Source organism: Olea europaea, chromosome 17 (assembly GCF_002742605.1).
Source record: "Olea europaea var. sylvestris chromosome 17, O_europaea_v1, whole genome shotgun sequence".
Lineage (NCBI taxonomy): Eukaryota > Viridiplantae > Streptophyta > Magnoliopsida > Lamiales > Oleaceae > Olea > Olea europaea.
The window spans coordinates 12,259,663-12,280,702 of NC_036253.1; the positions used below are offsets into that span (position 1 = coordinate 12,259,663).

General features: G+C 39.8%; 2 protein-coding genes across 2 annotated transcripts in view; both read left to right on the forward strand.

The window, feature by feature from the left end:
* Nucleotides 1–18,706, forward strand: part of LOC111365631 (omega-amidase, chloroplastic-like) — a 19,733-nt gene extending 1,027 nt beyond the window's left edge. Inside the window, exons 2-9 of the mRNA XM_022986171.1 lie at nt 6–20; nt 167–260; nt 6,262–6,336; nt 15,845–15,923; nt 16,915–16,930; nt 17,603–17,683; nt 17,875–17,957; nt 18,377–18,706. Of these exons, the coding sequence (XP_022841939.1) occupies nt 6–20; nt 167–260; nt 6,262–6,336; nt 15,845–15,923; nt 16,915–16,930; nt 17,603–17,683; nt 17,875–17,957; nt 18,377–18,464 (531 nt within the window). The 3' untranslated portion in view covers nt 18,465–18,706. The remainder of the gene's footprint in view (nt 1–5; nt 21–166; nt 261–6,261; nt 6,337–15,844; nt 15,924–16,914; nt 16,931–17,602; nt 17,684–17,874; nt 17,958–18,376) is intronic.
* Nucleotides 18,707–20,005: 1,299 nt separating this feature from the next.
* On the forward strand, nt 20,006–21,040 carry LOC111365632 (protein BIG GRAIN 1-like A). The gene is made up of 2 exons (XM_022986172.1): nt 20,006–20,931; nt 21,013–21,040. Exons 1-2 carry the CDS (start codon nt 20,006–20,008, stop codon nt 21,038–21,040), a joined length of 954 nt encoding a protein of 317 aa, XP_022841940.1.

Genomic DNA, 21,040 nt, shown 5'->3' on the forward strand with positions numbered 1-21,040 from the left:
TTAAGACTAAGCACAGGAAGGTTGTTCTTTTCTGTATATTACACTGTCTTCAGTATAACAGAAGCTAGGTTGACACCAAACATGTACTATCCGTTCAGAATTTCACAAATGACTACTTGGATATCATCTACGATCCCCGGTGGTTTAATGACATTTTATTTTCCAGATTCATCTCTTTGACATTGATATACCAGGCCAAATGACGTTTAAAGAATCAAAGACTCTTACAGCAGGGGACACCCCAACCGTTGTGGATACAGGTTTTACAGGATATCTCTTTATCTGATACCATGATAAATCAAATATAGACTTAAGATCACTGTACAAGATGTCAAAGACAGATATATTGCTCATTTATATAATACTTTGCTAAATATTTGAGAGAGGTTTATGTTGAAGAACTAAATCATATTGTCCATAAGGATTTGTCAGATCTTCTTGACTTGAGGGATATATGTTGGATATTTCTCTGAAGGTTTTGAACCTCTTTTCAGACATGGACTTCAAATTGAAATTTTTGAAATTTGTAATATCGTTTTCATTTTAGATGCTCTTTCCTTTTCAAAATGTCTTGATATGTTCCCCTTTCCTTCAATGAAATTATTTCCAGATTGTTTTCTATCAAACTACATTCTCTAAATAAAAATTATTTCAAAATTCTACGTCAGTGCCGATGTAAGCCACAGACAACAGTGTAAGTTGTACAATGGGAATACTGGGAAAATAAGGAAATTAGAGATAATTTCGACTCTTACTTAATCTGTGCCTGGTCGAACTTGGACGTCCAATTTGAGATCGAGTATTTTCTAAACATTCATAGAGATGTTGCTTTGTTGCTGCTTTTAGTTTTATTTTTCTCATTTTGTGGCAAGTGAGCAATTATGGATGAGAAACAGTAGCATGTATGATGAGGACATCTCAGTCCAGTTTTAATTATTTAGTTGGACTTAGGTTATTTTAATTTTATGGACTTGTGTATTGGGCTTGGTCCTAGGTTTGCAGTATTTTCCAGTATTTAAACCTATTTTACATTGTTATTTTTCAGTTGATGAATTTGATTAAATTATAAAGTTGGCTTACAGCCGTTTTCCTTTCTTTTTCCCCGCCTCTGTTCTTCTTCTTCTTCTTCTCTCCCCTTCCCCCATCTCTTCTTGTTATAGTTATTGAATCATTCACCCTGCATCAAATTGGTATCAGAGTAAACTTGGGAAAATATTTAGGTGTTCACTGTGAGGCTCAAAGTCAGTTTCAGCAGAATCCAGTTTAACGCCTTCACCGTTTCTGCATGGTCCCTAATCCACTGCAACAATCAATCCACCACACAACCAGTACAATCGATCTGTGCCCCCACGACCGACAACCAACCACGCACTCTTCAATGGGTTGGCGATATGGATCGCTTCTTTGCCTGGTATGGGGTCCCTGAAGATCGGAGGGTACAATTTGCCAGTTTGAAATTAACTGACATAGCTCAACTGTTTTGGGAAAGTGTTGAGGACCTCCTAGAGAGGCGCCATGCTCTCCCTGTTGGGAACTGGGATGAAATGAAGCGTTGCCTTGAAGAAAAATATTTACCTCAATCTTATTGGGGTAACTTGTTGGATCAATGGAACGCACTTACGCAAGGCAGTCGACCTGTGACTGAATATGTTGCTCAGTTTGACGAGTTTCGAATGAGATGTCAGGTCGTTGAGGATGAAGTCATAACTGTGAGTAGGTTTAGGCAAGGCCTGCAAGATGATCTTAGACGTGAGCTTGTTCTTAGAGGTGTCACCACTCTTGATCACGCTTACTCTTTCGTTCGGGATTACGAGTTAGTGACTAGGACACCGTACAGAAGTCGTAGTGACTCCCGCACTGCAACCTCTTCAGCATCCACTCCATCCCCTAAGTCTATTCTAGGACCTCCTCCTTCTACTACTACCCCTACATCGGATAGTAAAGGTAGGGGATCTGAGATTTCAAGAACGTCCTCTCGTTTACAATGCTTCAACTGTAAGGGTTTTGGTCACATTGCTTCTAAGTGTCCTAGCCGAGCCCTAGTTTTAGAAGAGCGTGAAGGTATAGTTGACTAGCCACTAGAGGACCAGGTTTATGAGCTTAAGTTAGAAGAGTTTGATGACTTGGAGGATAGTGAAGATACCTTCTTGGGTTATATTCAGGCTAGTCCCCTTATCCCACATACGCCTAGAGTCGGTGTCGTCCGTTGTACTCTTACCCAACCTAGGGATGCCGATGATTGGCGCCGTTATGCCATTTTCCACACTTACATCAAGATTAATAATAAGGGCTGTAAAGTTATGTGGATAGTGGCAGCTTCATTAATGCGGTTTCGATGGCTACTGTATCCTGTCTAGGGTTGAAGTCTGTTCTTCACCCTCAGCCATATAGCGTCTCTTGGGTTGATACCTCCTCCATCGCTGTCAAGGAGCGTTGTTTAGTCCCTATCCAGTTTCTCGAGTATAAGGACCATATATGGTGTGACGTCATTTCAATGGATGTCGGGCACATCATTTTGGGACGACCTTGGTTATTTGACCTAGCTGTAACCATCTATGGTCGATCCAATTCCTGCTCCTTCGTGTTTAATGGAAAGAAGATTCACCTTAACCCACTGTCCCCAAAGCCTACGGGCCCACTGGAAACGAAGAAAAGTGTGGAACGAAAGGGATTGCACATCGTTAGTCCTACGGAGTTTGAGCGTACACTTGTTGGTGACTCAGTTGTGTTCACTTTGGTGGTCCTGGAGGTTCCACCCCACTTTACAATAGAGAGCCCTGTTGAAGTCTTGTCGGTCCTCCAAGAGTTTCGAGATGTCTTTCCGGAGGACCTACCTGACCATCTCCCTCCACTAAGGGATATTCAACATGCCATAGATTTCGTCCCAGAGGCATCCCTCCCAAATTTGCCTCATTATAGGATGAATCTTACCGAGCACGCTGAACTTCAAAGGCAAGTGGATGACCTCCTTCACAAAGGATTCATTCGTGAGAGTTTAAGCCCGTGTGCTGTCCCCGCCCTGTTGACGCCCAAGAAGGATGGTTTTTGGAGGATGTGTGTGGATAGTCGCGCGATCAATAGGATTACGGTGAAGTATCGTTTTCCCATTCCTAGACTTGACGATATGTTAGACATGATGGTTGGTGTCACAATCTTTTCGAAAATTGATCTGAAGAATGGATACCATCAGATTCGAATTCGCCCAGGTGATGAGCGGAAGACTGCGTTTAAAACGAAAGATGGTCTTTATGAATGGCTGGTCATGCCTTTTGGATTAAGTAATGCACCAAGTACCTTTATGCGGGTAATGACACAAGCTCTCCGACCATTCATGGGAAAGTTTCTTGTTGTCTACTTTGATGATATCCTCATCTATAGTAAGTCTAAGGAGCAACACATTGACCACCTCACACAAGTCTGCTCTACCCTTCGTGCTACTAATCTATATGCTAACGTCAAGAAGTGCTCTTTCTTCACCGACACAGTCGTTTTTCTGGGGTTCATTGTCTCTTCGACAGGGGTATCCGCTGACCTTGCTAAGGTTCATGCGATTATTGACTGGCCTGAGCCTAAAGTTATTTATGACGTCAGAAGCTTTCACGGCTTAGCTATATTTTACCGTCGCTTTATTAAGGGGTTTAGCACTATCATGGCGCCTATTACGGAGTGCATGAAGAAAGGGGAGTTTCATTGGACACAAGAGGCGGCTAAGACCTTCAAGTTAGTCAAGAAACGAATGACGGAGGCCCCTGTCATGCGTCTTCCTGATTTTTTCAAAGTTTTTGAAGTTGAATGTGACGCCTCCGGGGTAGGTATAGGCGGAGTCTTAAGTCAGGATCGTCACCTTATTGCCTATTTCAGTGAGAAGTTAAATGAGGCCAAACAGCGGTACTCCACTTATGATAAGGAACTGTATGCAGTGGTCCAGGCTTTGCGCTATTGGCGCCACTATTTGTTACCCCAGGAATTTGTCCTTTATTCGGATCACGAGGCCCTCCGTTACCTCAACTCCCAGAAAAGATTAAGTTCTAGGCATGGTCGTTGGGTCGAATATTTACAGGCTTATTCATTTGTTTTAAAACACAAGAAGGGCGTAGAGAACCAAGCAGCTGATGCGTTAAGTCGTCGTGTCTCCCTTTTGTCGATCATGAGTGTCAAGGTCATCGGTTTTGAAAGACTTAAGGAGGATTACGAGGCGTGTCCCGATTTTAAGGATATTTTTCTCGATTTACAAAGAGGACAATCAAGCGCCACAGATGGCTTCCGACTTGAGGAGGGTTATCTCTTTAGAGCCAATAAATTATGCATCCCTGGAACTTCAGTGTGAGATTTCATCGTGTGGGAAATTCATGCGGGAGGGTTAGCCGATCATTTTGGACCTGATAAGACCATAGAGGAAGTTGAACGTCAATTCTATTGGCCTAACTTGAAGAAAGACGTGGCTAAGATTGTTAGTACTTGTAACACTTGTCAATTGAGTAAGCAGAAGAAGCAGAACACAGGTCTATACACCCCTCTCCCTGTCCCTAATTGTTTTTGGCAAGATGTTAGTATAGATTTTGTGTTAGGACTTCCACGCACCCCAAAGAAGCATGACTCCATTTTTGTGGTTGTCGATCGCTTCTCAAAGATGGCTCATTTTATCCCCTGTAGCAAGACGTCGGATGCGTCCAAGGTTGCCCTGTTATTCTTTAATGAAATTGTCAAATTGTATGGGCTTCCCAAGACCATCGTGTCTGATAGGGACGTTCGTTTCACTAGCCATTTTTGGAGAACTTTGTGGCACAAGATGGGTACCAAATTGAAATTTTCTACGGCCTACCACCTTCAGACTGACGGTCAAACTGAAGTAGTTAATCGAAGTCTTGGTAACCTATTACGTTGTCTGGTTCGAGAAAACCTTCGAAATTGGGATTTGATCCTTCCTGTAGCTCAAATTGCGTACAATAGCTTTATAAATTGTTCACTAGGTATGAGCCCATTTGACGCCGTTCATGGGTACAAGTCTAGAAAACCGTTAGATCTCATCCCTATGTCCCTACAGGCTAGATTGTCATTATCATCCGAAGCATTTGTACGACATCTTCGTGATTTGCATATTGAGATCAATAAACAACTTGAAACTAGTAATGCAAAATATAAACTCCAAACTGATTTACACAAACGACATATTGAGTTTAACATTGGGGATTACGTTATGGTTCGCATTAGGTTAGAGCGGCGTCTACATGGACCCGCCTCTAAATTGCAAGCTCGTAGTGCTGGTCCTTTTAAAATTTTAAAGTAGGTTGATCCAAATGCATATATTGTTGACATTCCACCACACCTTGGTTACCACTCTACTTTCAATGTTGAGGACCTTGTAGCTTATAAAGGCCATTTCATTCCCTCAGATGATCCTCTGTCATCTCCTATTGTGGACCTTGACCCTGATTCTTTGACCCCTTCTAACCCACTACCACCTCTCATAGCACAAAGAAAAAATTGATGCTATTTTAGATGAAGAAACTGTGTTCACTAATGATGGAGAGGTTCAGCGCTTCCTTGTTCGTTGGGTTGGTCGACCAGATTGTGACTGTGTATGGATCTCCAGGGAGACACTACAGCAATTGGACTCAGATTTGTTAGAGTTTTATCGGAGTCAGCAGGATCTTCATTGGCCCAGATCGCCTCCCGTCCATCCGAGAGGAGTTGGTGAGGACACCAGGTTTAGACTGTCATCGATGCATTTCTACAAATGCCGGAAGAAGCTTGCCCAGGCACTCAGCCTGTGGTTGGAAAATTGACGGATGCCTATGGTGATATAGCCACTCGACAGGGTCGAGTTTTCTCTCCCACCCCGGGAGAATTGATGAGGACATCCCAGTCCAGTTTTAATTATTTTAGTTGGACTTATGTTATTTTAATTTTATGGACTTGTGTTTTGGGTTTGGCCCTAGGTTTGTAGTATTTTTCAGTATTTAAACCTATTTTACATTGTTATTTTTCAGTTGATGAATTTGATTAAATTATAAAGTTGGCTTGCAGCCGTTTTCCTTTCTTCTTCCCCACCTCTGTTCTTCTTCTTCTTCTTCTCTCCCCTTCCCCCATCTCTTCTTGTTATAGTTATTGAATCATTTACCCTACATCAATGTATAAATCAACTAAAAATTATATTCTTAACTTCTATTTCTTTGGCAGCTCATTGCCAGTCTTTTACTTACAGTTCGAAAATGTGTTTGCACATCGAATTTCTTTAATGACTGATACTCTTCTACACAGATGTCGGGCGCATTGGTATAGGTATATGCTATGACATTCGATTCCAAGAACTAGCAACAATATATGCAGCTAGAGGTATGTTTTATTTTTATTTTATTTATTTTTAGTAATTAGTAATCATCTTTCGTAGCCCATATATTCAATTTTTATTTTTCTCCCATTGATTTGGTTGTGTTCACTTTGCTAATGATCACAATTGAGTGTCACCACGACCCCGAGTGTTCATATACATATGCATGTGTATTTCATGCCACGTAACCACATGCTACTAAAATATTTGTAATTCTCCCCTCAAGGGTTTAAATTATCTTATAATTTTGAAATAGGGACTACTTTTTCTTGTTTCTTGTTGGTCATCAAACTTTCTACATATTTCGTCATCAATCTATGTTTACCCTAAGAAAGGTCTGGTCATTGTTGTAAATCCTTAATTATCTCTTGATTGCATCTAGAACTCGGGACATTTAGCATATACTCGATTTCATTCCAAGATTACTCAAAGGATCAGCGACCTATCTTCTCCTGTAGTTTGTGATGTCCAACTTGAGTTTGATAAAACTACTAGTGAAACTCAAAATTTAACTGTTATTGAGGTCTTAACAGTGTTGCACGGACATTTCAATTAGGGTAACGTGTCCGACAAGAGTCGGACACTCTATCATGGCCATTTTATTTCTTTATTAAGAATATATATATATATATATATATATATATATATTTTTTTTTTTTATTTTTAACTCAAAATTATTATTAAATAATAAGTAGGTGTTCATATTTAAAAAATTTCAACAAGTAAAAAACTAAATTTATGCTATGTAAATAAATAATTTTTTTAAAGATTTTAATTAATGTGTCGGCACCGTGTTGTGTCAGTAGTACTCTTTGAAAAATCACTTGTCGGCGTATCCGACACGTACATGCCCGTGTCGGTGTATCGTAGGGTCTTAATGCTCCAATAGGGGTAAAGGTAGCAGGCTGTTTAATATAGGATCAATGGATGAATTTTTACAGTTAGGGTCTGTTTGATAGTTATTATGAGAATTGATTTTTTTGAACGTTAGACAGAAAAGTGGATCTTACCTTTGAGTGAAAAGGTAAAAAAATGACGGTTGGAATAGTGAAATAACAGTAAAAAAATTGATTTTTTGGAGTGAAAAATTGCTATCAAATAGAGGCTTTATAAGAAAGAGCAATCACAGAAGCAGTAAAATAGAGAGGAGCAGAACCACAGCAAGGAACAGAGGATAAGCAAGAAGGGGGGAGAAAACCGGAGAAGAAAACCAGAGGAAGAATTCACAGGAAGGAGAAAGCTTGATCACCAAGCAAATTTATCAATTCATGCAATTATCGTCCCCCTTGCAAGTTACATTACAAAGCATGTATATAGAAAATACAACCCTACAAAATAAAGGGGCTTGGGCCATCCCATAAAACAAGCCCAATAAACTAAAGCATAAGTTACAAATCCAACTAACTAAAGTACAAGTAAAATAATCCAGAGAAGCAAAAGGATGATGGGGGTGGGCTGTTGATTTTGGGACTATATGGGTTGAACATATGCACATCGTGTAGATGAAATATTGGCCGAAGACTTGAAATTTTCTGGATCTGCTGAGTGAAAATGATTGCGATATTGAAGTGGGTTCTGGGTAGATGGCGACGGTTGTTTGAGTAACTGGGTGTTTGTGAGTTGGTGTCGCATCTATTGATTGAAGGGTGGTTATCATTTCTGATAATGGGCTTTCGTGGTAGTATTTTCGATCAGGCAGTTAGGGGTTTGCACTTTGCAGTGGTGGTTGCAGCGGGATTTGTAGTAGCAGACGGGTTATATTGATCGTGTATATGTGCTGGGTGTTGTTGTCGATGAATTGGACATGAGAATTATGGTTGCAGCCATTTTTATTTTTTTAGGACGGAATCAAGGTTTAGCTCTAATACAACTTTGATGTAGGATCAATGGATGGATTCTTACAGTTAATAAGAAAGAGCAATCACAGAAGCAGGAAGACAGAGAGAAGAACAAAACCATAGCAAAGAGCAAAGGAGAAGCAAGAAAGGGGGAGAAAACTGGAGAAGAAAACTAGAGGATGAGTTCAGGGGAAGGAGAAGGCTTGATCACCAAGCAAATTTATCAATTCATTCAATCATCGCCCCCCTTGCAAGTTGCATTACAAAGCATATATATATATATATATATAGAAAATACAACCCTACAAAATAAAGGGGCTTGGGCCAGCCATAATACAAGCCCAATAAACTAAAGCATAAGTTACAAACCTAACTAACTAAAGCACAAGTAAAATAATCCAAAAGCAAAAGGATGATGTTCTCATCACTATTCCTACGAGTTTGACTTCCACTCATCAAGACAAGGAAAAATGTTTTAAGATGCCTATAAGGGCCACTCATGAAATTTTGAGCGTCTGGTGACCTTTGATTCTCGATTCTCCTGCCTTTCTGACATAGTCTATACTTGTCTGTCCAAATGGTCGACCTTGCCATCAAGTTGGGTCTATCAATCCTTGAGTGTTTCGTGGTTATATCTGATGGTAATTCTTCTCTTTGTACTACCGTGCTTTAAATTTTTCAAATTCTTGTTGCAATTTTCTAAGAATAGTCTATAGAATCTGAAATGTTTCATCTAAATGAAGGTATTACAGAGACTGAGCATATCAAAATTATTGTCCATAGAAAGCCTTGTGATTCAGATGGAGTTATTGCTAACCTTTGAGACTGGACTATGTTTAATTGCCAAAAGAAATAGTTAATACTGTAAGAGCGTGAACCATGACCAAAGAAACAAAATTCCGCTCGAGATGAATACAAAATTCTTGAGTTTTCTATTCCGCAGTAATCCTAGGACCATCTCCCCGGCAGAGAGAACGTTGAAGAAATCACCCAGTTGAAGAACCCGTTCCTGTGGGATGGAGTATCCTTCCCTAATATCTAAATCCACCATACCGGCAACATCGCAGGCGCCCAGTGGACCCAACAAAATCGGCCTCACGCCACAAAACGAGCCACAATCGTAGGCGACGGCCCTGGGTGTAAACCACAGCACCGTCCCTCGATCTGATGTTTTGGCTGATGACCCAGCTACCTCTGAAGTAGGCGACGGCGACTTGGGCGGTTGGCGAGTGGTCACAGGCAGAAATCGACCGGGGATTCGAGCCCAGATGCCTCAAGATCCGGCCAGAATTCCGACCCACGCGCCTGACAGGAGACTTGGTCAGGGCATTCCGACGACACGCGCCGCCGCCGGGGAGAGCTCAGATCGTGCAGAATTCACCGGAGACAAATAACCATCCTGTTTCTTCATATGATGCTTTGGTTGCACGAAATCTAGGGAGTCAGGGGGTTCCTAATGGCATGTTGGTCTTCAGCTCCAGTTTCAGAATTGAGGCAAAACAATTATTTGTGTCTGTCACTGATTCAGGCATGGTTAAGATATCAGAATGGGGAGCTAAGATCTCCAGTGCTATTCTCATGGGAAGATTTGGAGCTATGTGGATGGTTAATATGATGGATAAGTTAAGGATGGCTAGTGTGTCGGAGGATTTTGTAGCGAAATTTAATGAGACTCCCCGAGCGTTTTTGGCACAACGATGTACTAACAGTCGTGGAAGATATCTCATAATAGCGCAGTATGGGGAGCGTCGACGACAGGGTGTAGTGATGGTACCTGAAGGGCATAATGGAGACGGATGGGCAGCGATCTCTCGCGTGTTTCAAGCAGTTATAGAATCATTTGTTGTCGAAGATAAGGCCAAGCATTGAGTAGTGGAAGACCAGAGCCTACAAGGGATGACCTATGCTGCAGTTACGGCACGGGCCTCTCAGAATGCTGATCAATGGGTATGGATTCAAAAGGATAAACCGGTAAATGAGAGGAGTGGTCCACGAATCTGGGGACCAAACAAGGAAGGCCATTTAATGGTGCATAAGGACAACAAAAAGACTACCGAAGGAACGTATGATATTTCTGCAAACTATGCTGACATAAGGGTACATATAAAGGCACTGAAAGGGGAATTGGATAAACTAACGAGGTTATTGGATAGCGGGCAAATAATGGGTTATAAGAAGAAGTATTGTCATGCATGTGGAGTGGGCCCAGATGACTATATAGCAAACGGAAATGTAGTAGCTAATGCGGTGTCTAAGGAGTTGAAATCGAAGAGGGCTAACACTTCAGAGGTGATGGTTGAGCCAAGTGGCGAGGCCCAAGTACAAAGTAGAGGGCGGAGGTGGAAGTAAGGGACAAGGAAGGGGAACCGCGTTTGATGAATTTGGAGTTGGAGAGATCGGATGTGGCAATTGAGAAACAACCAGGGGCAACAGGGTTGGCAAAGATGGTCACGAATACCTACTGTAGGAGATACTCTAAGTCTATAAATGAGGAGGAATCAGGGAATGATAAAGTGCTAGTTGTGTGGGTGGAGGGCGCCAAAAAGGAGGATATAAATAGGGATGTAGGTCGGGTGGAAGAAGAGGACTTACAATACGATCAACTTTCCTCTGAGGAGATAGTGGAAATGAGTGAGCTTGATTTTAGACCACCAACATCGAGCTGGGCTCTTCAAAAAATTTTGGACTTCAGCAGAATGGTGGGGGTGTCCTGCGATGGGTATGAACATAATCTCTTGCAACTATTTGAGGAGTTGGAGGCGAGTAAGGGACAAGGGATGGATACACCAGGAGGTAAGATAAGAAGAAAGGGTGACCGTGAACTTAAAAGACTTGAATGCTCGGTTAATTATGACATAAGGAGTGGTGAGTCAAGAGGAGGATTGATGGGGAGGGATGACAGTGCGTCAAGATGATCCCAAAAATTGTTAGCTGGAATGTGAGGGGGCTTAATGAAGCTGGTAAAAGGTTAGGTGTTCGAAATCTCTTAAGGGGTTGGAAGGCTAACATTGTTTGCTTATAAGAGACAAAGTTGGAGACCGTTTCGAGGGTTGTTGTAAGTAGCTTATTGGGGGGGGGGGGGGGGGGGGGGGGGGAACTTTTTAAAAACTGAATTGGCAGTCATCTGTGAGGGGGGGGGGGGGGGGGGGGGGGGGGGACAACATATTGGGTATCAATTTGTGGGGTCAGTGGGGGCTTCAAGAGGGGTGCTTATTATGTGGGATACTAGAGTCTTTCAGTTGGAGGAGGTTAGTGAAGGGCTATTTTCCCTATCCCTTTCATTTACAAATATTGGGGATAGATTTCGTTGGATGTTCATAGGAGTTTATGGGCCTAATGTCGATGAAAGTAGAGGTGGCTTGTGGGATGAATTGGCAGGTATGATGGCTTGGTGGAACCTCCCAACGTGCATAGGGGGTGACTTTAATGTGGTCCGCTTTCCTACTGAAAGGTCTAGCGGCAGGAGACTAATAGGGGCTATGGAAGACTTTTCAGATTTTATCAGGGAGGATATGTTGATGGATATGCCTTTGATGAGGGGATATTTTACTTGGTCATCTAATCGAGAGCTACCTGTTCATTCTAGAATAGATCGGTTCTTGATTAGTGTGGAGTGGGAGGCTCAGTACCCGGACGTCGCTCAGAGGAGACTAGGGAGGGTATACTCATATCATTTCCCAATTTCATTATCTGGGGATGTGGGATATAGCGGGAGAAAGCCTTTTAGGTTTGAAAAAATGTGGCTTAAAGTGGATGGTTTTGGGGAGCGAGTATGGACTTGGTGGGCCTCTTACAAGTTCAGAGGGTCCCCCAGTTATGTGTTGGACTAGAAATTAAAGGCTTTAAAAGAAGACCTCAAAAGGTGGAATGAGGAGGTGGGGGATGTTAAACTGGCGTAAAAATCAACGTACCTTAGAAATAGAGGAATTGGATAGGAAGGAGGAAAGTCGAGGACTGGGAGGGGACGAGAGGGTGCGACGTCAAGAATTAAGGGGTGACCTGGAGAGGTTGGTGGAAATGGAAGAGATTTCTTGGCGCCAGAAATCTAGGGTCAAGTGGTTGAGAGAGGGAGATAAGTGTACACAGTTTTTCCATAGGGTGGCCAATTCCAACAGGCGCAACAATTGTATATCTATGCTGGAGGTGGATGGGGTAACTTTTGAGGGTCCACAGGATATTGGTACCAAAATGGTGAGTTTCTACCAAAACCTTTATAAGGAGCAGTTTGATTGGAGGCCAGAGCTTGAGAGGCTAGAGTTTTCCACTATTTCTGAGGAGGATGTCAATTGGTTAGAAAGACCATTTGGGGAGGACGAGATTAGGGAGGTGGTGTTGAGTATGAATGATGACAAGGCCCCAGGACCGGACGGATTCTCCTTCGCATTCTACAAGGTTTGTTGGGATGTGATACGTTCGGACATTGTGGATGTTTTTGCTTACTTTTTCCAGTGTGGCAGATTCTTAAAAAGCTCTAATACCACATTTATTGTGCTGATCCCAAAAAAACTAGGAGCGACAGACATTAAGGACTTTCAACTTATCAGTCTAGTAAGTGGGGTGTATAAGATTATTGCAAAGGTTTTGACTAATAGATTAAAGGAGGTGCTGGGAAAAGTAGTGTCTAAATATCAGAATGCTTTTGTTAAAGGGCGACAGATCTTGGACTCCGTTCTCATAGCAAATGAATGTATTGGTTCAAGACTACGTCAAGGGGCTCCACGGATGCTATGTAAACTTGATATTCAAAAGGCCTATGATCACGTGAACTGGGGTTTCCTATTGTATATGCTCAGGCGATGTGGTTTCGGAGCCAAGTGGTGCTAGTGGATTCAATTTTGTATTTCTACTATCTCTTTTTCAGTTCTGGTAAAAGGCACTCCTGAAGGCCATTTCTGAAGTATTAGGGGATTGCGACAAGGGGATCTTTTGTCTCCATTTCTGTTTGTTATTGTAATGGAGGCATTCAGTAAAATGGTTGAAAAGGCTGTGCGGGAAAGTTTGTTAAAGGGCTTTAGGATTGGTCAACTGCAGATATCTCATTTGCTATTTGCAGATGATACTCTGATCTTTTGTGGCGTAGACGTTGAACACTTTAGGAATTTGCGTCGTTTGCTTCTATGCTTCGAAGCCGTATCTGGAATGAAGATAAATTTGGGGAAGTCTAAAGTCATCACTGTTGGAGAGGTCGATAATGTGGAAAGGTTGGCTGCTACATTGGGCTGTAGGGTTGCACAGTTGCCTATGACATATCTTGGGCTCCCATTAGCAGCAAGGTTCAAAAGTAAACACATTTGGGACAGTATAGTGGAAAGGGTGGAGAGGAGATTAGCGGGTTGGAAGCGTATATACCTTTCAAAGGGAGGTCGCCTTACTCTTATCAAGTCTACTCTCTCGAATCTTCCAATTATTTCTTGTCTTTATTTCCCATTCCTGTTATAGTGGCTAAGAGACTTGAGAGGATTTAAAGGGAGTTTCTTTAGGGAGGGTTAGGAGAGGAGAAGAAATATCATTTAGTAAATTGGGGTGCAGTTTGTTCTCCCTTAAGGGTTGGGGGACTCGGATTGAGGATCCTTGTATTGTTTAATAAGGCCTTATTGGGTAAGTGGTTATGGCGGTTTGGGGTGGAAAGGGAGAGTTTCTGGAGAGAAATTATCGAAGAGAAATATGGCATGATGGAGGGTGGATGGTGTTCAGTTGAGAGCCGTGGTACCTACGGGGTGAGTTTATGGCGGTTTTTTCGACGAGGGTGGAGTGACTTTCGGAATAGAGTGACCTTCGGTGTGGGGAATGGCAATACTATCAGCTTTTGGGATGATTGTTGGTGTAGTGATCAACCGTTAAGGGAGCGATTTCCTTCTTTGTATCGTATTGCCGTGATGCCATCTGCTATGGTGAATGATGTATTAGATACACATAACGGGAGCATCAGTTGGAACATTGTTTTTGGGAGGGGACTACAAGATTGGGAAGTGGATGATTATGCAGTGCTATTGACCTCTTTGTATGACGTGCATATCAAGGTTGGAGAGTGTGACCGCATCAGGTGGATGCTGACAAGGGATGGCTTTTTCTCAGTTAGCACTTATTTCAAATCCTTATTGGGATCTGCGGAGGATTTATTTCCTTGGAAGATGGTATGGAAGTGTAAACTGCCTCCAAGGGTGGTGTTTTTACTATGGACGGTAATGAGAAGACAAGTTTTAACGGCGGACAATCTTCGATTGAGGGGGTTTTATATTACAAATTGGTGTCATATGTGCAGAAAGGATGGGGAAACGGTTGACTATTTGTTCCTGCATTGTGATGGCGCCCGTTTGCTGTGGAATGATATTTTGGCTTCTCAACATATGGATTAGGTGATGCCACGGCATATGGAAGATTTGTTGAAGGCTTGGAGGAGAAAGTTTCGTGACAAGGACAGTAAACTCGTTTGGGATCTTATTCCAGGCTGCATTGTTTGGTGCGTGTGGAGAGAAAGAAACAGGCGCTGTTTTGATGATCAGATGAAGACTTTCGAATAGTTTAGAGAATTATTTTATTTGACCTTGTATAATTGATTTAGTGCTGTAGTTTCTAGTCACATAGATGGGCTGCCTAACTTCATGACATTTATTTCTTGTTTAAATGTATAATACACTTCCTGTGTATTACATTTTAATTAATAAAACATTTGATTATTTATCAAAAAGAAATAGTTAATACTGTTCTTATATATGGATTTTGAATAAAAGAAAAGAGAGGGATGGAGAAAAATATTGAGCTGCTGGTTGGCGATGGAAAACCGAACTTCAAATTTTCTTATCTAATTCTTCTTGCCATGGAACAACCAATTCAGGAGCATTAGATTGGTCGATGCCCACGAAATCCGGTGAGATATCAACATGTTGAAGACATATTAAACTTTTCGATCTGGTGGTTCAACATGTTATTAGAACAAATAAATGCCCTGGATTAAATTCTTTCACATTTATGAATAGTTCACATATCAGGCTTGTGATGAAAAAATAAATTCGGCCTGCATGTGAGGAGCTGTTCAAGATCACATGCGAACAAAATAAATTCCTTAGTGTTTAAGTGTTATCATTATGCAATGCATTAAGTTTCTTTTATTGAAGTTTAAGGTCGTATCTTACACTTAAAATAGACTGGACCATTACATAAACTAGTTTCAGTTAAACCTTGTGAAGAGATTAAATTTTCTTTTGTCGTGTCAGTTAGCAGATACTGGTCGTGTTAGTCATATAAGTCAGGTTGTTTAGTTAGCTTATTGATTAAATTTGGGAAATAGTAGTTTTTCGATATGTGGCTATAAATTAGCTCTACAGCTTTCATTACCCAAAAAAGATTGGCTTTGGCTTTCTTCTCTGATATGAAACACTATGATTTGCAGAATAAAACTTTTCCTCTCTCTAAAGTTTAACGTCTAAAATGAAGCTCTTTTATTTTAATTTTTTGGGTTGAAACACACTAGGATCTGCATCAAGAAAGACATTTCTCATCTTTTTGTATTTATGCCTTCTCCGTCTGTACTAAATTCTTCCTCTCTCCAAACTAAGTTCTTCCCCCCTTCCCCAAAAGAACTCAGCCTCCAAGAGGTGAATTTCTGTGTTGTTTCAACTACTATTATTCTCATTGGGTTGGTGTTTCTAATAGGACTGTTCTTTTTGGATGCTAGGTGCCCACTTGATATGTTACCCTGGGGCTTTTAACATGACCACTGGTCCTCTGCACTGGGAGTTGTTGCAAAGGGCAAGGTAAATATACGACTGCCTAGCGTCTACCAAAAAGCTCTAGCCTAGGAGAAACAATGATTCTTCATGTTTCTTTTCTGAGCTTATCTTGGTGATGGCATTTTGATCGTATGATATGTGTTAATGTGCAAATTCTGTTTGGAAGTAAACATTTCCTCGAAATTGATAAAATTGTAACACTTTTAGCCCTTGTTTGTTGTAACTTGAAAAGTTGATAGAAATCTAAGTTAAAATCAACAATTATTTTCAACCATACATTTCATGAGATCTACTTTTTTATTTTATCAACATATTTCACCAACTTTTATCTAAATCTACTAAAAATCTGAATTTTAGCTACCAAACAGGGGCTTAATCTTTAACATAAATGGAGCTTTCTTGCTGTCATTATTTGCTGGATGGACTGTACATTTTAATATGGATCCTGTGACTTGTAATCATGCTATTACTATGAATAACAATATTCATATCATTCCTACTACTTCAGTCCAATTGTTATTGACTTATTGAGATGTCATAATGTTGACCAGTCAAACCAAATTTCTGGAAATGATATTGCATATCTTTTTATGACATTTAAATAATACTATGTAATAAGTAATGCGTCTTTATGATTTCAAAATATAATAGCCAAAATTTTCAGTTTGACCTTGTACAGTACCAATAAAGTGGGCCAAATTTATCTGGTGCTAAGTGTATCATGCGAATCTCTGAAGTAGTTTCCTGAGACCATATAAAACAAATTTGACTGCATAATAAAAGTGTATAGCAACAAGCCCTCTCAATGGTTAAACCATATGATCTTTAAACGTTTAATGATCTTTCACTCTGCTTCCATGAGACGCATAGCACTCTTGCAGACTTCTGATCTGGTCAAAATATTGATCGAATGCCTCATTTACAATTCCTTGTAATGTTAAACAATCTTTACATGAATTCTGTTTCATCTTAAAGAAATTAGTCATATTAACATTTTGTGTGCTTCTTAATGCAGGGCAGCTGATTGTCAGGTAATTCCATTATTTCCTATGAGCATTTTGGTTTTAGATATTATTAATAATAGACATCTTAACTGAGCTGTTATATATATATATTTTTCAATTTAAAATTAAGTGTTGCAAGGGAACCTTTCCTCCTTATCATTGCTAATGTTTTGAATTGGACCTTAGACACAATAAAATAGCTGCTTTTGTCCCCTTTTTTTTTTGTTTTTCCTAACAAGTAATTTGGCTTTGTTTGCTGGGAGACATCCACTGACCACTGTCCCTATATTCCCACATTTCCGTTAATACCACAGATGACCATTATCATCTATCTGTAAACAAATATATTTAAATTCCCTGAACATGTGGTTAATTGTTACTAAGATAGGAACTGAAGAGCCTTTATAAATTATATTGCTCAAATTTTACTTGGGCAAATTTATGAGTCTTTATCTTCTATAATATTGAAATTGTATATTTCCTATCAGGCTAGGCTAAATATTCTTTTCTACTTGACCTATTCGTGTGCTGTCGGTGATCCTTTTATTATACATGAATGCAACATCTAGGAAATGCTACAGCTTCCAAAGGAAAAATGAAGCAACAAGTTGGCACTTTTCATGCTGTAATATTCGTTATGACAGTTAAAATGAGAGTTTCGTTACTTGTATACTTAACTGGTGCCTATGCTTGTAACAGCTGTATGTAGCGACGTGCTCACCTGCCAGAGATTCTAATTCTAGTTATGTGGCTTGGGGACATTCTACTCTTGTTGGACCAGTGAGTATATACTTGTATTAAATTTTGTGTTGAACATCTTGCTGCAATTCGTCGTCATGATTTTGAAATAACAAACCATAAGTGTTGAGATTGTTTAATTGAATCCCTGGTGAAAAATAAATTTCCTCTGCTTTCTAGAATTTTATTATGAAAAAGGATACTGAATACCTAAAGGAACTGGCTGTTTTCAGTTTGGAGAAGTAATTGCAACAACAGAGCATGATGAGGCGATAGTTATTTCAGAGATAGATTATTCCCTGATTGAGCAGAGAAGGTAAGATGCTAACAAACCTGCATATGGATCACAGTTTGGATTACTCTGTTTAGACTTCGATGAATGATTATCTCGTTATTTTCTCATCCAAACCTCCATATATATGTTGGCATTGGTACTTATTATACGATCTAAGTGGCCATTTTCCTGATTTCTGAAGAATTTGAATTTTAAGTGCACCAGTTTTGCTAGTTAGGAATGAAAAAATACCTTTCCTTTTTTACTTTGTTGGGTGGAGGTTGGAACACACTGTTGAAAACCTTTGTACATTGTATGGTTTACTATATTTGGATAACAGTTCTTAGTAACAAAATTAGCTCCTCTGGGACTCGTATTGGGATTCGATGAACGTTATAATCTGACTGACTGATGACCCTAATTTTCATCTATTTGTAACGCACGTTGATCTGTGGTTGCAGAACATTCCTTCCTTTCCAGAGGCAACGACGAGGGGATCTTTACCAGCTGGTTGATGTTCAGAGGCTGAATTCCACAAGGACCAGTTAAAGACATTGAAGAGTCAATATAACTGTAGAAGGAAAGATAAATGTTTAGAACATCTTAATGGAGTCATTAAAATTGACCGGCCACAATTTTCCTTCTTACTAATTTAGGTTAGTCATGGTGTTAGAATTGAGATTTTTTTCCTCATAAGTTGGAGAATTAATGCAATAAATGCTCCTTATATGCATATATGCATATTGGTTTAATGTTATTGATAAAGAAAAACGAGTTTGAAGTTTTTATTAGAGGTTTTTTCCTGAACTTATACCCTCCTTATTCGTTTGCTGCAAACTTTCTGATCCCATAGGTTAATTTATGGGTTATTCTTGGAGTACATCACCAAGTACTTAAGGGTGTTCATAATGGACACCCGCCCCCCATATTAGGGCGGGGCTCAAGCGCCCCTCCAATAGGGTCGCGCCTTAGGGACACTCTTATGTACTTGGTGATGTACACCAAAAATAATCCTTAATTTATTTTGGGGAAAAAGGTTTGGAGACATCGGTTAAAAAAGTTTGATGACCAACTTGTTATATAATGAAAAGATTGGGAACCTCCTAGCTATTTTTCCATTAGTTAATGCTCTGCATTCAAAATGACAAAGGACTTGATCAGTCACTTCTGGTTGATGTATAATTGCACCCTTCAAATAAGTTCCTTCTCCATTCTTATAGGGTAAAAAAATCATAATCGTCACTATAGTTTCAATGTTGATATCCAATTATTATTATTATTATTATTTTTTTTTTTTAATTCGATTTGCTAATATACTTTCAAATTTGTTTCTTAACAATCATTAAACTTTTAACTTTGTCTCATGTCTCACTAAGGGTCGTGCAAAAAATTAACAATTTCATTTCTACGTCTTGAGAATCGTTAATTTTCTAACAGAAAGTAATAGCATTTTGATCCTCAACTATTTTCAAAAGCAAAAAATGTCTGTAACAGCACATGGGTTTTTAATCAGAAAGCATTTGAAAATTGAACAATCTAACGTCAATAATTCTATTTGTACATTCAGGGTAGATGGGTGTTAGCCTCAAATATACAAATAGCAAAGCTCATCTAACATTCAGAAAGGGAAAATAAAATGAAAAATGCCATATATACAGATGTATGATTTACAGAATTTTTATAGAACACTCACATGGGGTGGATACCATATGATTAAAATATTGTCAAAAAATATCACTCAACTCACTCTCATGTATGTGTCCTGTACAGACCCGATGAAGCGGGGCCATTACCTGTAGCTTACTGAAATAAAATAGTACCTGCAAGCAGACAGCAAACAAAAGGAACCACTTTCATAGCCATTTGTCTGAATCACAGGCACGCGTGGGTAAGGTGGAAAACACCCTTTATAATACACTCACTCACACGTGCACACACACAATACTACGTGCACGTTCCATACAGTACTGAACTGATATTTCTTCGTTAATCTAATCATCTAATTCAGTATACCAAACATCACTATATATGATAAACGAGTGTGTGTAAGCTCTTCAAATTTCTATAGTTATCATCATTTCTCTTAAGAGATGGATATGTGGGAAAGACAGAAGCATCAGCCTCCGCGTAAAAAGCAGTCGTTTTCGTCGTCTCTCCTCGATGCCATTTATCGTTCTATTGATGATTCAAAAGGCTTAGAAGAAGAACAAGTGGGAGATTTTGTATTTCATAGAACAAAAAATGTTGCAAAAGTCGAAGAAGAAATCGAAAGCTGTAGACAGGCAATCATGATCGAAAAATGGATGGATAACTGCAGCAGCATCACTCCAAGGAACTTTGCTTCAAACTCAGGCTCATCAACAGACTCAAGCATGTTTTTATCCTCAATTTTTACAGGGAAGAAACTGAATCAACGTCGAAATCTCATTCTCGAAAGGCCGTGCAATATTTCAACATTGGAGACGGGTCGAAAAGGAGGGTTCGTGAGAACAAAATCAAAGATTTTCCGAGAGTCGAAGAAGGTGAAAGAGCCCTATTCACCAGGTGCTAAAATTGCCAACTTCTTGAATTCCATTTTCAGTCCTAGAAATCTAAAGAAAAATAATGGCACTGAGGAAAGGAACTCTGTGAGGAAATCTAAATCAATGAAGGACAAAACAACATGCTCATTGGCTTCAAGATCTTGCTTGAGCAGAACAATGTCTTTGAGAGTCAGTAAATCCAAAAAGTCTGTCCAATTTTCCTCTGTCAGCAATACTATTGTAGAAGAGAGCAAATTCATCAAGAAAAACATAGACATTTTCCGGGATTACGAGGGGACGAGTTTTCAAAAACATGAATTCAGAGAGATATATGAAGACGACAGTGATGTGGATGATAAGAGTTGTGCAAGTTCTGATCTTTTTGAGCTTGAGAATATTGGCAGGGTTGGAATTAGATCATATGAAGAAGATTTGCCAGTTTATGGAACTACAAGTCTTAAAATGAATAAGGCCATTGCTAGTGGATTGGTTACGTAGTTCAATTTGACATTGCTTAACATTAACAATGTAGATTCAAGAATTTAATCATTTTCTTGTATTGAATTCTTCTCTAGGTTCATGGTGGATGTATGGACTAAATGA